At 34.1% G+C, this 16712-nt stretch overlaps 1 protein-coding gene across 3 annotated transcripts in view; it reads right to left on the bottom strand.

Moving 5' to 3' along the window:
• CWF19L2 (CWF19 like cell cycle control factor 2) overlaps window positions 1-16712 on the bottom strand; it is a 100825-nt gene that overhangs the window by 47833 nt on the left and 36280 nt on the right. For 2 of the 3 annotated variants that reach the window (XM_064482004.1, XM_064482003.1), the window contains exons 9-10: window positions 7538-7634; window positions 5835-5927 (exon numbers count right to left, since the gene is read on the bottom strand). In XM_064482004.1, coding sequence (XP_064338074.1) covers window positions 5835-5927; window positions 7538-7634 — 190 coding nt within the window. The remainder of the gene's footprint in view (window positions 1-5834; window positions 5928-7537; window positions 7635-16712) is intronic. The other variant, XM_031443778.2, reaches the window with a different exon arrangement.

Consider the following 16712-nt stretch of genomic DNA (forward strand, 5'->3'; position numbering starts at 1 on the left):
AAGACAAATTAACAGGAGAACAAATTTAATTTTGTACCTATGGAGGCCCCATAGGCGTTTATAAAACTTTTTAGATAAAGAGTCAATTATTTGTGAAGATTTGACAAAACAAAGGGGTTTTTTGCTGGGTAGCAAATTTTGTTTGTACAGCTTTCTTGGCCTCGAATTCCCTATCTCTGGCAACAAGGACGCCTTCCAATCTCCTGGCATACGTAGGAAGGATACCTTCCCATGGGAGCTTTGTTTCCTGCTTTCAGAGGAACATAAAAAGGTCACAGTGTCCTTCTTATACCAGCTGTTTCTCAAGTAACTTCAATTCAAAATAATTAATATGGCCCCTTGGCATATTTGGGGATGGCCCGCCCTGAGCTCCACCAGAGCGAGATAGCCCTAAGTACCCTAAGCCTTTTCCAGACACCTTTATACAGGAACCATCAGACTTGGTTCAGACAGGCTACATGTAAGAGAACCTTTTAATTCCCATCATCTCGCATGAGCTCAGTTCTCAGCCACCCTGCCTGTTTCTGGAGTTGGATTCCTGCAAGCTTCCAGCTCCTTACTGTTTTATGTTTCTGTCAGTTTCCCACCCACAGAGAAACGTATCTTGATTTTGAGCCATGTTACGTCTCTTCCAGTTTTCTCGTTTTATATTTTGTCTGTGATTGCCATGTTTTTGTACAGAGTGAAGGCCTCCAAGCACTAATGTATCTCAGTCACTGCATCCAGAAATGTTGCTCTAGCTCAATGATTTTCCAAACTTTGGATTGTAGAGACCACTCTGCAAACTCCATGTCAGTACTGAGATTCAGAAAATAAGAAATAAGCCAGACACAAACTGAGTAATACACTCCATCACCACATCTCTTAAGTTGCTCAAGCCACCCCGTCAATCCTGGAATTCTTCTAGAGCATGATCCAGAATGAAGGCACGTATTTATTTTAGCCTGTTTTATTTCTTGTCAAATTGGTATAATGACCTGCCTAACCTCTCTCTCATAAAGTTATTGATAGATACAAAACATACAAGCTTGAGATAATTAAATATTAATGTAAAGAATCATTACTAAAAAATTATGAGGCAATACTTAAGACTACAGTTCACTTCACAATTTCAAAAGTGGATCACTTAATGACATGTTGAACCACAATTTTAATTTTATTAAGGAAATATCTTCTAGAGCCAGTAATATCTGGCTCTAGCATAATATGAAAAGCCAACTCAATTCTATAGTCTCCTTTTCTTCTTTCATCACTGCTTCCTTGTAATCCTTACATACAAAACCAGCTATGAGAAACTTTATGTCATATTTTAACCAGGTTGCTTTCAACATCTGCCAGGGTGGGGAAGGAGGACAAGAGGATGGAGAAGATCTAGACACTTTTAAAAATGGTGATTAACATATTGAATTTTTTTCAAATAATAAAATAATAAATTTCAAAAATTTTTTTCGAATAATAGAATTCCTTTAGATGTAAAAAGAAATCCTAGTTATTTTGAAAGTTATAAAATGGATAAATTTAGGGTCAACACATGTTATTTCATTTGTTATTCATGATGTATTTCATACATCAACAATAGCAATGAAATGTAAAAACTGTCTTATATTTTTCCTACTTCAAAATAAACCAATACTTTTCCAGATAGACATTACTGATACAATTTTATAAAGTTCTAAAACATATCTACATTTTAACAATCCTGTAACATAGGTATTATTAAGTCATGTTTTACTAATACTAAGGATCGCACACAATAAATGATGAAGACGTCCCAGACCCAATTCTAGGTCTTTGGCTGTAAAATCCCATGCTATTTCCATTGTGATACTATGTACAGAAGTATGTATTTCTATACATGCTATTTCCATTACTGTATTTCTCTAATAAAATGAGTTAGTAAAAATGATATGTTAGTAAAAACTGTCACTTTTGGAAAGCAAAAGTAATGATACTTTAACTGGTGATCTTTTTTTCAATTATAAAAAATTCCTCTCACCTAAATGAGAATCTGTCCACCTTCTGACTAAGAATGCTTGAGTATCTTATTAAGGATTCCGAAACAAAGCAAAATTTTAATTGCTGGTTTAACATATGTATGAGACTATGTGGTTTTGGGATGAAAGTAGGCAATCTGAAATATATATCCATAATTGACAAAGAGTAAATCATAAACACTGTAGTCTTTTCATTTCATTCCACTTGATTAGGGAATTCACAGCATTCAGAATTACTTTTATCATTATATAATCCAGTGGCATTAATGTGTCTAAAAAGATGAACAAGATGTGGTACCAGCTGTCAAGGAATTCATAAATAAAAGGACAGAATGAGGAGAGAAAGAGAAAACAGGGGGTTTCTAAAATATCCATTAGATGACTAAGGTAAGTATAAATCCAGTAATACTGGGTCACAAGGGATGGGGAGATGCATGCTTTCTTGGGTACAAGTGAACTGGGTCTTCAGAAACAAAGATGGAAGGGTAAAGGGCTTAGAATGAAGAAAATAACCTCACCAGAAGCAACTAAGAGCCACATAAAGCTTTCTAAGCAAAGACATATTCATGTTTTAGAAATTTTTTAACTTTATATTATCAAGCTGTCAATAATATCTTAATGGCTCTTGTCTCAAGATAAATAACTTAGCTAAAAGACTAAAGAAGGTGAGACATGACCTTAGGTTCTTACTCCCCAAATCCAGGGTTCTTCCAACTATACCACAATTGCATGTGGATTAATTCTGGAAGCAATTTAAAGGCCACTTTGATGAGCAAAGGAATAATGACAAGGGAGTAACTTGGGATGTTACTGTAATACATTAAGCAAGAGATGATGAGATACTGAACTGGGGTAGTAATTACAGAAATTAAAAATGAGTACTGCACAGCAGGGAAGGCAGGGTAAAACACTACTACATAATGATAACCTGCAGATGCTTCCAGAAGAAGGAATTAAGGACTGCTCCATGGTTTTTAACTCAGAAATACAGAAGATTGATCATGAAATTAGGAAAAGAAAAATTATATATCTATCTGTATTTCATATATATAACTACATATATATATATATGCATTAGGGAGGGGATAATTTTATACATTTTGAGGTTATGGTACATCCATAAAAGTCTAGCAGACAACTGAAAATACTGGTTTAGTGCTCAGCATAAAGTTCAGAGCTGCGGTTACAGATCTGGGACTCACATTCACATAAAGATGGTAACTGAAACTATGAAACTGGGGGACACAGACAGCATGAGAACCGAGGTTTGATCTTGATCTATCTATCCAACCTCTTCTTCCTGATTCCTCACTCATACCTTACTCTAACCATTCAGAACAACGTATCACCTTCAAAACAGACCATCTCGCCCTCATCTTTGCACCCTTACCCACACTGCTCTGCCTAGGCCACAATTCCTTTCGGTTTGCCAGAGAAGGATGGTAAAGTTGCTCAGAGGAAAGAAAGTTGTTTTTTGTCTATATGTCTGTCTGTCTGTCTGTTTTAAGGAGACATTTAAGCATATTTGCAAGTAATGGGAAAGGGACCGACAGAGAGAAAGAAATTGAAGATTCCATACAAGAGAACAGACAACTGGTGGGAACTGATTCCAGAGTACAGAAAAGGAATGAGATCAAGACCACTGGTAAAGAAAGCAGCTTAAAGAAACTGAAAACACTGTTCCCACTGTCAGATGAAAGATGCAGAAAGATTAATTTTCAGGGAGAAAAGACAGACACTGAAAACATACAAATTTATAATCTCTATTTTCCCAGTGAGGTAGGAAGAAAAGTGATTGCTAAGCATAAAACAGGGAAGCTGGGGAGAATTGCAAAAGCTTTGCATAACCGCTGAGTGAAATGTAATTAAGAATATTTTTTTTCATGGGAAAATTTGCAAGAAAAAAAATAGGTCATTCTGAATTTCTTCAGTCCCCTTTCCTTAAATAAATTTTAGAAATTGTATTATTGGGACACAGAGTATGGTAATACAATTACAATTTCACTTAATGATAAATAATGTGCAGCATCGCTAATAGAATGAGAGTAGGAAAAAGGCAAAACAGAAAGGTTACAATTATGTAAATTATGCACGTGTTTACATATTGATAATAGAAACTTGAAGGAAACACTGAAATAATAAAAAATGTGGAATTTTTCTTTTTTGCATTATGTTAATTGTGCCAAAATATTTAATCTGTTACTAGGAAAGAAAAGAAGAGAAAGAGGGAGGGAGGAAAAAGGAAGGAAGAAAATTCAGAGGGAAATACTTTAAAATATTGATCAGTGGATTACCCCTGAGTGACAGGATTTGGGGGGATTTTTGTTTTCTCCTGTGTGCTTTTTGCACTTTCCACACGTCTACGAAGAATGTATATTATACAGAAGTGCATTATGAGTATGAATGAAAAAATAAAGAAAAATATACTTCAATTTATTTTTTCAAGCCCATATACAAAACCACTGTAATGGAAAATTTTGTTTCATTGTGTGAGCATTTCTAGGCAACTTGAATTTTTGTATTCATAGCTTGCATAATTGTTGCATATGAAATTGGTTTCAACACATAGGCAAGATTCTCTTACTTTTCATTATTTCAAATACCAGCTTATTAATCTAAGACAGAGCAATTATTTTAAATAATTTTGATTTACTTAAGTAATTTTAAATTATGCATATCTAACCTTACTTCTTCTCACCAAATTAAAATTTGCAAGTCAACTCATCCTGCACTTAATTTATTCAAGAAATGAGGATAAATGACTATAGAATTTTCTTAAGAATCAAATAAATTTGTTACTATCAATAATGGTAGCAGGAATAGTAGCACTATACATGCCAGTATCACTGTCTTAAAAAATGAAATCTTATCTTGAAATTCAGTGAAACAAATTTAGAAATAGAACCTAAGAACTTTTTTGATACCTACATACTTATCATGTACTATAAAAATGGAACCATTTTTGGTTTCCTAAAAACACTAAACTTGACTTCTTATAACTATTTTCAGTGATTTGTTATGCATTCTACAATATGGCTGAAGAGATTTTTAAACACACATAAGAATAAAATTTACTTTGGGGTTGGGGTTGACTTGTTTCCCTAAAAATGTTTCCCCCTTATATTGCAAATACACAGTACAATTATTTGACATCATCCCTCCACCTCCCTCCAGAAAACCTGGAAAGAGAATATATAAGAACCAAACCCTTCGAGACACCATACGAGCCTTGAACGCTACTTGAATACTGTAAGGACTATGTCCCGTATGGAGTAGGAGTTCATTTTCCCCTTACATTAAATATATGACAGAAAAAGAAATGAAATGCTGGTGATAATAGACTTAGAAGAAAATTAACGAGCACTTAGAGGAAGAGGGGTGAACTGGTGGAAAGAGGCTGCTGCTGGGTCATTCTTCCTTCAAAGGAAACCAACTACTTAACAACTTCAGCGCCTGTTGGAGAGCCCTGGTTCAAAACTTGAGACAGCCCACCAAATAATTCTTCACCCCAAAATTCAACCTAATAAATATATAATCACAACTATACAAAAAAACCTACACGTTTTTCTAAATTACTACACTTGAGAGAATACGTTTCACAAAACAATTTTAAAAATATCCCGGATGGCATTACCAATTAAACATGGCCGACAGGCAGCTGAGTGGGTGTCTGCTGTTCAGTGACCAACGCCCACGGGTCATCACCCCACCTAGGATAACACTTAGCAACCATGCTCAAGATCATGTCTGTGCCACAGAAGTAAGTTTTACAGACAGCAGTCATAAAGAGAATAGCTTTTCATTTGGAAAAGTTAAAAAAATGATAATTTTATTACTTACCTCTACCCCAGATTTTTTTGATGATATCTGTGTTACAGTTTCTTTGAATTTATTTGCCTTATCAAGTTGGGCTTTAAGCTGTTCAGCTAATTCCTTCAAACAGGAAGACAAGAAAAATAGGTGTGATCCATAGTTTAATCCATTTGTAGACTATTTCAAATTTATACAACAGAAGGGAAAACAGCACAGCAAACATCCAAGTAGCTATCACCTAAATTCGCTCACAACTCACAGCATCGTATTTCTTAATGAATTCATCTGGGTTACAAAATTCTCAAATACCTGTGGCAATTGTTTATGCTCTGAAGGTAAATACTGACAAAGACATATATTTCAGGGAGCATAGGGCGATGAAGGAAATACATAACCTTAAGAATGACATTTTTATAATTCCTTAGATACTATAAACTTCCAATACTCAAAATTTCAGCTATTTGTAAAAAGAAAGTCATCACAAGATTTAAAATATTACTTTCTTTACTGTTGATAAGTAATTTAGGTAAAAATTCTGAATATATTTCATTTTTACTCTAGGAAATCTATAAAAATTTGTATACAACAATTGACATATTAAGCAATAAATCACAATAAAATAAACAGAATTATATGACAAAGAATAACACTCTCCACTGCAGTGGTTCCATGGACACAGGAACACCTCTTTTAACATATATTAACCTCCTAGCTTGGTGACCTCTCTCACTATTTTAACTAATTTCTCTGTGCTATCAAAACTCAAATGATATTTTCCTGCTGTTGATATCATTGCTGGTCATGTCTCTCTCACTAATTTCTGGGTTGAACTTAAGTTCAGTGTTACCAAGATTCAAAGACAAAGAGCAGCAACTGTAAGATCTGACTTTTATTAGAGACACAAACTAATAAAAACAGAAGTGTCTTGTTTGGGCACTGTTTGCTCTGCTAAAGACTGTTGTACTGATAGGTCACCAAACCGGAAGACAACTTAAGACCATTTATATCTGGATTGGAGATGCATACATACATACAGCCATGAGGGAGTCAATTTCCTCAAGACATGGGAAGCTACCTGGCTTTGCTATTCTGCCACATGCAATGTGACATGTATCTGTATAACAGGAATGTGACAGTATAATAAAGAGACAGACATAGATCGATAGAAAAATAGACGCCACTCTTATTAAATCATTTCTGTTTCAATTCAAATTACAGCATTATTATGGGAATTACGTGAGCCAATCTACACAAAGCATTTAACACATTGTCAGGCAGAAATACATTGCCTTAAAATTTGAAAAAATGAATTAACCATCCCTTTTAGGAACTCATTTTTTTCAGTTCCTAAGTAAGAGAACTTAAGAAAGTAATACCATTACTAATAAAATATGACTAAATAAAGGAAAGAAGACAGTGACCTCTTTATCTCCCTGAGATATGCTCCATAAATTAGAATACAGGAATAAAGCAAATATCCAAGTCAAAAAAGGAAACTGAAAAGCATTTAGTTTCCTAGAATCTTAAATTTTGGAAATTTGACAAAGTACGTAATTCACTTAGAAGTAGACATTGTGTTTTCAGAAGTGTTCAAGAATTTTTTCGAAGAATCAATAGGCAGCAGTTATTTTCAAAATGTGCTACATCCACATAGCTAAGGAACGTTCAAAATTACTTATAAAGAAGTTAAATATTCAGTAACTAATCTCCAAAAGACACATAAGTCTTACCATATTTCCCATCATCTCTGCCTTGATAATCTTGGCTCCTAACTTGTTCTTCTCATCAACGCTCAAGATGTGTATAGAGTCATCCACCGGACTACTTCTGTTTGCATGGGACAGATTAAGAGAATATGAAATATATGTACGTTGCAAGTAACAATACCAAGATTCATGTTATTTTAATTGACCTTAACAAAGCATTCAGCACAAATAGATCATGATTTTACTACACATAAATAAATAAACAAACAAACCGCTCAACGCTCCACCACAAATCAATAGTTAAAGGTTCTCTGTTACAATGCCATGATGGCCTGTGGCAGTTATAACATCTGACCAGAGACCCAGAAGCAGTGAGAAAAATAGTATCGGTCAACTAGTCTTCATTATTTAACGCTGCCACACTCATTCTAAAAGGGAAACAAACAAGCAAACGTTAAAACACTAGAATCAGGCCATAGTTCTACACAGTGGAGAATCCCTTCTCATGCGATGGGATAAATTACTGGTAATCCAAGAAACTATAACAGGAAATCTCACATTTAACTGCATCATTCAAAGAATAAGAACAGGGACCATGTGCTCTTTTGCAAAGTCAGCCTAGAATTAGTCAGACAACATAAACTAATTTACAACTAAGATCTTGTGCCAAACCTGTACTATGGAAGCCTCACAGAAGAGAAATTTCCAGCCAAGGTCAGATGCCTTGCATACAGAGTTGCATACACACCTACTGCCTTAAGAAAGATCAGAAAGTTCAGTGAGTGAGGGTGAACTCAGGCAGCGCCTGACTGAAGGACTCCCAAGTGAAGGAGACATAGTTAAGGCAGCTAAAGAGGGGAAAGGTGCACAGTAGAAGAATCCCAGAGAAATGCAGAGTATTTTGTATTCAGCAAGAAACTACCTGCCATCAGGGAAAGAGCTATCCCAAAGGACTGGAGGAACAGTATTCAGATTCAGCACGCCTGGGAACAGCGCCCGGTCCCACGAGCCAGACTAGGAAAGCTCGCACTGCAGGATGCACTGGGTGGAGTATTAGGAGCCTTGCTTCATTAGTGGAAAATAATAAGCCCTACATTAAGTGCTGCTCTGGGACCTCCTAACAAACAGTAAAAGCAGGAGTCGAAAGGATCCAACAGTTTCCAATTAATGTAACCATGTTCCAGAACAAAACTCAAGAATATTTATAGGAATGCAAAAATATCCAGCACTCAACAAAGTAAAATCCATAGTATCCAATCTAAGATTATCAGACATGCAAAGATGTAGAAAAATAAAACCCATAATTAGGAGAAAAAGCTAACCATCAAAATCAACCAAGAACTCACACAGATGTAAGAAACAGACAAGGGCATTAAAAGTTATTATTAAACTTTATTCCATATGGTCAAAAAGTTAGAGACAACTAAGACATAAAATAGATCAGAATTTAATTTCTGCAAATGAAAATTACAATGTTTGAGATTTAAAAAAAAATACACTGACTAGGATTAATGGAAGATTAGACTGCAAAGAAAAAATTAGTTAACTTGAAGCATTAGAAACTATGCAAACTAAAACACACAGAGAAAAAAGAATTTTAAAAAAATGGAAAGAGTGCAGAGAGCTACCTTAAATAACCTACTATTCATGTCACTGGAGTCCCTGAAAGAAATGGGAGACAGAAGAAACAAAGGCCAAAATCTACCAAATTTGTTGAATACTAAAAAACTTTCAGATCCAAGAATCCCTAATACAAAAACAAAACGAACAAGAAAAAACTACAGCAAGTCACATCATAATCAAATTGCTCAAAGCCAGCAATAAAGAGATCTTTAGAGCAGCCATAGGGAAGGGGACAAAAAAACATTTATGAACATAGAAACAAAGGTAAGCATGACAGCAGATTTCTCAACAGGAAGAATACAATCAAGAAGAGAGTAGCAACATCTTTAAAGTAGTTTTAAGTTGTCAACCTAGGGGCAGTGTATAGCTCAAGCGGTAGAGTGCATGCTTAGCATGCATGAGGTCCTGAGTTCAATCCTCCTCTAAACATAATCACCTCACCCCCAAAACAGAAAACAAAGTGAAAAAAAAAAAGTCAACCTAGAATTCTTTATCAAGTGAAAATATCTTCAAAAACGAAATGAAGACTTTTTCAGACATAAAAAGCTGAAAGGATGTTAAAGAAAAGCCTTCAGACAGAAGAAAAATTGTACCAGACTGAAATATGGATCAACACAAAGGAAGGAAGAGCAACAGAAGTGCTGACAAGGATAAATGTGTAATACTTGTTTATTACTTAAGCCTCTTTAAGGTAACTATTTAAACAAAAATAATGACAGCAGTTTATAACAAGTGTAAGGAAATTGCATGACAACACTGACAGAAAGGGCAGGACAGGGAGAAATGTAAATAAAAGTTCTTATACCATATAGTAATGGCACAGTATCACTTGAAGGTAGATAAGTTAAAGATGTATGCTGGCAAAGCCAAAGAAACCTCTCAAAGAACAAAAACAAATATACAACAATTAAAGAAATGAAATGGAATCATAAAAATACTCCGTCCAAAAGAAGTCAGATAAAGAAAAAAAGGAAAACAAAAAACAGATAAGACAAACAGAAAACAAATTTGACAGATTTTACAGATTTGAACCTAATTGTAATATATATAAATGACCTAAACACCTAAACTAAAACGCAGAAATAGTCAGTTGGATACAAAAGCAAAACCTATGTACAAGAAATGCACTATGAAGACATAAATATGTTAAAAACAAAATGATAGGAAAAGATGTATTGTGTTTTAACCCTGGAAAGCTGAAGAGGCTTTTCTAATATCAAATTAGATTACAGAGCAAAAAGTACCACCAGGGTCAAAGAAAATCGTTTCATATGAAAAAGAAGTCAATCCATCAGGAGTACAAAAGGATCTCTAAATATGTATGCACCTAGTAAAAGAGCATCAAAATACATAAAAACTGACAAAATTCCACAGAAAGAGGCAAATATCCAATTATAGTTGCAGATTTCAAGACCCTACTCTTGATACTTGATAGAGTAAGAGAAAGTCAGCAAGGATATGGAAGACCTAAATAACACTAGCAACTAATATGACCTACTTGACATTCATAGAATTCTCCACCCAACAAGAGAACACACATTCTTTTCAGGTGCATAGAAAACATTTACCAAAATTCTGTGTTGACCATATTCTGAGCCATAAAACAAGTCTCAATAAATTTAAAAGGATTCCAGTCATACAATGGAAGTTCTCTGACCACAATGAAATTCAATTAGAAATCAGTAACAAAGGCATCTGCAAAACCCAACTATTTGGAAACTAACTAGCATACCTGTAAAAATCCCAAGGGTCAAGGACAAAATCAAAGAGAAATTTATAAGTATTTTGAACTGAATAAAAGTTATATAAACATATCAGGATTTGTGGGATGCTGCTAGAGGATTACTTAGGGATAAATTTATAACATTAAATATTTATATTAGAAAAGAAAAAAAAAAGTACACCAGAAATTGACACATTGTAAACTGACTATACCTCAAAAAAAAAAACCCTCAAATCAATGATCTCAGCTCACAACTTATGAAAGTAGAAAAAGAGCAAATTAAATCCAAAGTAAGCAGAATATAAGAAGTAATAAAAATCAGAGTGGAAATAAATAAAAACCAAAAGCAAAAACAATAAAGAAATTCAATGAAACCAAAAGCTGGTTAAGACAATCAATAAACTGATAAACTTCTAGCCTGATTGATTGGTGGGGGGGAGATACAAATTACCAACAAAGAAAGGAGAGAAACAAAATGACCATCCATTCTAAGCACTTTACAAAAAAATTATCTGGATGGCAAATAAGCTCAACATCAGTTAGGGGAACACACATTAAAATCACAATGAGATACTGTTACACATTAACTAGAACAGTGAAAATTAAAAAGACTGACTATTCCAAGTTTCTGCAAAAAATGTAGAGTAATTGGAATCTTATACATTGCTGGTAGCAATGTAAAATGATACAGCCACTTGGTAAAGTAGGCAGTTCCTTAAAATTTAAACACATACTTACCATATGACCTAGCCATTCCTGTCCTAGGTATTTACCCAAGAGAAAAGTGTATGTTCCTACTAAGACTTGTACATGAACGTTCAAGGCTTCATTTATGGGAGCCCAAAACTAAAAACATTCTAATGTCCACCAACAGGCAAATGGGAAATAGAATTGTCATGTATCTAACAATGGCATACTACCCATCAACAAAAAGGAACAGGTAATTGTTATATGCAGCAACATGGATGAAATTCAAAATAATGATGCTAAATGAAAGAAGCCAGACACCCCCTCAAAGAGTGTATAATGCATGATTCCACTTATGTAAAACTCGCAAAAATGCAAACCAGCCTATAATGAAAAAAAAAAAAAAAAAAGATGAGTGGTTGTCTAGTGGGGGTTGCCAGGGTGTGGGAAGAGGCAGAAGAGAGAATTATTAAAGGGTACCGGGAAACTTTTGGGGCTGATGGTTTCATGAGAATATATACATTTTAAAACTTACTAAATTGGACACTTTATATACATATGCAGTTTGTTATATGTAAATTACACCTCAATAAATTGTTGCTTTTAAAAACTCTCAGAGGAGAGTGATAAAAAAATTTTAAGCAGAAAAAAACCATCACAATCCCAAATATTAAAGATATAAAATTACCAATTTTCTTTAATATCTAGATTTTATGATACTCTACTGAAATTAACCTGAGTTTTCAACATACATTCTGAGCAAGCAATAGCAAAAGATAAACAGAGATCCAAATCAAAACTTTAATAACTATATATGGAAATTATTTTTAAATACTGAATTCTTTTGGGACAAAAAAAAGAAAAAGAAAAATGTTAATAGATAGCATTTGAGTTTTTTTAAAAAGACATTAATCTCTGCAGGAATCCCAAAAGAACCATTTCTACTCATATTGGTGAAAGGAAAGGCAATACTCTGGTGCTTAGTCTAAGAAACCTAAAATATGCAAGTAAAGCACCATTAGAAAAAACACATTTTTGCTCCCTTCAAATTCTTTCAGTCTACATTTTTAAAACCAAGCTAGTGGGGACGCTTGCCTTCATGTAAGCAGAACACTGTTACTTTTTATGTTTCTATTGGTCATTACTTTGCATGTGCTCTATTTTCTGTATGGAAAACACTTTTCAGTAAACTTTTTCAAGTTATACTCTGAGATATACATCATATTGATTATATTGTAATTTATTTGAGTTTCAGGTAACCCAATCATATTTCAATACAAACTTCAATAAACATGAGATGAATAGCAGAAAGAATTTGTCAAAGTCATCTGATTTAAGTTCCAAGGAACATCCCTGATCCAAAAACAATCTCCCCCCTTGTTATGTCACTTCTTGTCACACACCAGATTTTTTTTTTTCAAATTTGAATGAGTAAAAGAAACATTCTGTTTCTCTAACTTTCAGTTTCTAAGGATGACTTGGAAACACGTGCATATGGTGTAATTTTATCCCAAAGGTTCACTAGTATTTTTTGGTTAAAAATAAAATAAGCTTATACCAGTAAGTCATAACAATGAGAGGATATTTCAATTTTATGAGCTGTGTGTGAATCAAACTGCTACATCACTCTTGGTGTGTGTGGTCCATATAGAGACGAAAAGGAACACTAATATTCTGGGGATCTTATGTTGAAAAATACTGACTTAAGTCATCAAAAAAAGAATTCCTGTAATTTCGCCCATCACCACATCTGTAGCCACAATTTCCTCTTCTTGAACATTTCCACTCAAGGCTAACCCTAGATCATACTTTCATCTGCACTAACCTTAAGATCCAGTTCAATTACCCCATCTATCACCACTCTGTATGTTTAGCTTCTTTCCCACTAAAATAAAAACATACTCATATCGGCTCCTTAAAAATAAATGGGAGAGAATGAGAGAGGCACTTAACCCATGTCTCTCACATGTACTTTCCATCTCTACCACCTCACAGCCCACAGTCATAATTTGGTCTATGACATCTGGCTTAGAAATCCTTTTACAATGATAATATTCTTGATAAAATTGCCTAAGACCTCTATTACAGTTTATCCAAAGGCACATCTTTGCCATTTGACTTGACTCTTCCCTTTTTTTTGAGAAATGTTCCTTTTCCCTTCTTTTTTCAGTATGCAAGCTTAAAGAATCAAGAGAGGGCAATCACAAAGGGAAATCCAAAGCTCACAAGTTTCAAGAAGGTAACTGGAATCTCAAGAATCTCTCTCCTTTAAAAGAGGCAACTTACATGGTCATGAAATTCATACTCCACACTTTTTTTTTTTTTTTGATGGAGAAGAGAGGGTATTTTCTAACAGGAATTAAACTGTTTATCTGTATATGGAAAGTGGATCAGGATAAATGAGATGATATACAAGAATTCTGAACATCTCTGATATTTTCAGTAGTAACAGGTACTCCAATACACTTAACAGAACAGTAGTAGGTATCAAATAAAGACATTAAAATGAAAGCTGTTGTGCACCAATGACTGAAGAACACACTATTCATCGTGTTAATACCACAGCAGACACTGCTCTGCAACTAACAGCAAGAGACACTCTTTTCTTACTTTCCCTAAGCATTTATGATGAGCAGATGCTCTGCAAGAAACATCATCATGACATCTGCAATTATCCTATAAAAAGAAAAAAGTATAAGCACTTCTCACTTTCCAGGATTACTGTTGTATTTCAAAAGCCCTCTTCATAATTATTTTCTAAAAAGCAAATCCTGTTTTCCCATTAAAATGTACTTTCTTTACAACGCGCGTGCGCGCGCACACACACACACACACACACACACACACACACACACACATAACACACACACACAACATAAACTGGCTAAAAACTTTATAGGAAAAAGTAATTTAAAAAGCTCCAGCCCAATGACATTTCAAACACCCTGAGTACATTGCAATTATTCTTATTCCTTTAACTGTTCTTTTCTTACCACTTGTTTCCAAATTTTCTCCCCTAAGGATCTCATGACTATACTTAAAGCCTTCAGAACCTGGTATCCTTCTCTTGTCCTTCTAGGCTACCACAGCAAACTATGCCAAGACTGACATCCAAAGATTAAATATTATATAAGATGGGTAAGTTTCTGGTATTAACTTTATGCAATCTAAATTAAGGACATCACATTAGTTTTTGTTCATATTAAACACTATTCTAAGTTTCAAACTCTTGAAAAAATATAACTAATATATTTTACAGCAAAACAAAATTATACACAAACACATTTTATTTCTAAGAATAAAAATCTTCAAGTTCTTAATTACATGGGCCACTATTAGAGGATGTTTTCCAGCTACTTAAGGGCCTAAAAAAGGACAAAGGAAGGGAATAAATCTGATCACAAAAAGAATGAATGAAAAAAGAAAAGTAAAGAAAGAAAAGAGCAAATCTAAAAATGATGAAATATATATATATAATCACAGGACAACTATAAAATCACTCACAAAAAACTCAAAAAGTAAGCAAAACATTTGACTAGTTAACAAAAATAAAACTAAAATAAGCAACATAAAAAATAAGCCAAACTTCACCCATAATTAAATAAATGTAAATCAAAGAAAGCACCTATTTCTCAACTATGTATCTATGGCAAAGATTAAAAAGCTCAATAAAACAATAGGCAAGGAAGATAAAAGTCTTTTTCACACATGACACGGTAAGAGTGTGAATTGGTTAATATAACAAAATATATAGATGTTTCCACTCTTTGGAATTTATTTTACAGCTATATTTAGTAGTAGGTAAAAATGCACATACAAAACTATTCACTGTAGCATATTTTAGAGCAATAAACTAAAAACTATTTAAAGTCCATCAATAGGAAACTGAAGAGAAACACTAGCTTATGTCTAAGTTTTGTAACAGAATATTAGAGACATTAAAATGAAAAAAAGCACATACATATAGGCTGTATGAAAGATCTTTAAGATATATTGATTGGAAAAAAACAAGATTAATGATAGTATGGTCAGCCATTGGTACATTCCAGGACCCGAAGTAGACACCAAAACCTCCAGATGCACAAGTCCTTCATAATAAAAAAGGCAGTCAGTCCTTTGGAATCTGTGGAATCCCTATTCTTGGATTCAACCAGCCATAAACTAAAAATATTTAGGAAAAAAATTCCAGAAAGTTCCAAAAACCAAAGTTGAATTTGCCATGAGCTGGTAACTATTTACACAGCATTTACATGGTATTTACAACTATCTACATGGTATTTACATTGTACTGGGTATTATAAGTAACCTATGGGTGATTTAAAGTATATGGGAGAATGTGTATAGGTTATATGTAAATACTACGCCTTTTTATACAAGGGGCTTGAGCAGCTGTGGATCTGGGTATCTGGTGGGATCCTGGAACCAATCTCCTGGTGGATATCAAGAGATGACTGTAATTATAGTATATATTTTACTTCTTGTAAAAAGGTCACAGACCCAGGAAATGGCCAAGTGTTACATACAATTACCAGATAAAGCACCAGTTAAATTTGAATTTCAGATAATAATAAATTTTGTTTTAGTTTAAGTACATCCAAATTTTGCAAGGAACTTACTTTTTTTTATTTGCTAAATCTGGCAACCCTAGTTATATAACACTGTGCAAGTCACAACCTCAGTTGCCTCAGTTTCCATATCTGGAAAATGCAGAGGTCAGTTTATGATTTCTTCTAGTTCTAAAATCAGTCCTATGATTTTTTTTTTTTCCAGTTCTAAATTCATTGGTTCTAAGTGCCCTAGAATTCTGGCATTTTATAAAGACTTCTACATATACCCAGGATAATGTTCAGACAAATTAACAGCTTCTAACAGCCCTTTACTGAGACCTTTACCCCGACTGAAACTGGCATTCTTCAAGGTCCTGCCCCTGGGCTCTTACTTTATACCACTCTGCGTGCTCAGGAATTCTTTTTTGTTTCACGTACACGTGGATGATTTCTAGATTGCCCTTTCCCTCTCCAATCAATCATAAAATTCATGGAAAGCCTCAAAACATCTATAACATTAATGTTAACACAATTAACAAAGAATACTGTGTTCAGACCAAAACAATAAAGCTTTTCTTGAGTGCCTGTATTACAATTATCTACCAGAAGCTTACAATGC

The sequence above is a fragment of the Camelus dromedarius genome, chromosome 34, assembly GCF_036321535.1.
Source record: "Camelus dromedarius isolate mCamDro1 chromosome 34, mCamDro1.pat, whole genome shotgun sequence".
In the NCBI taxonomy this organism is placed as follows: Eukaryota; Metazoa; Chordata; class Mammalia; order Artiodactyla; family Camelidae; genus Camelus; species Camelus dromedarius.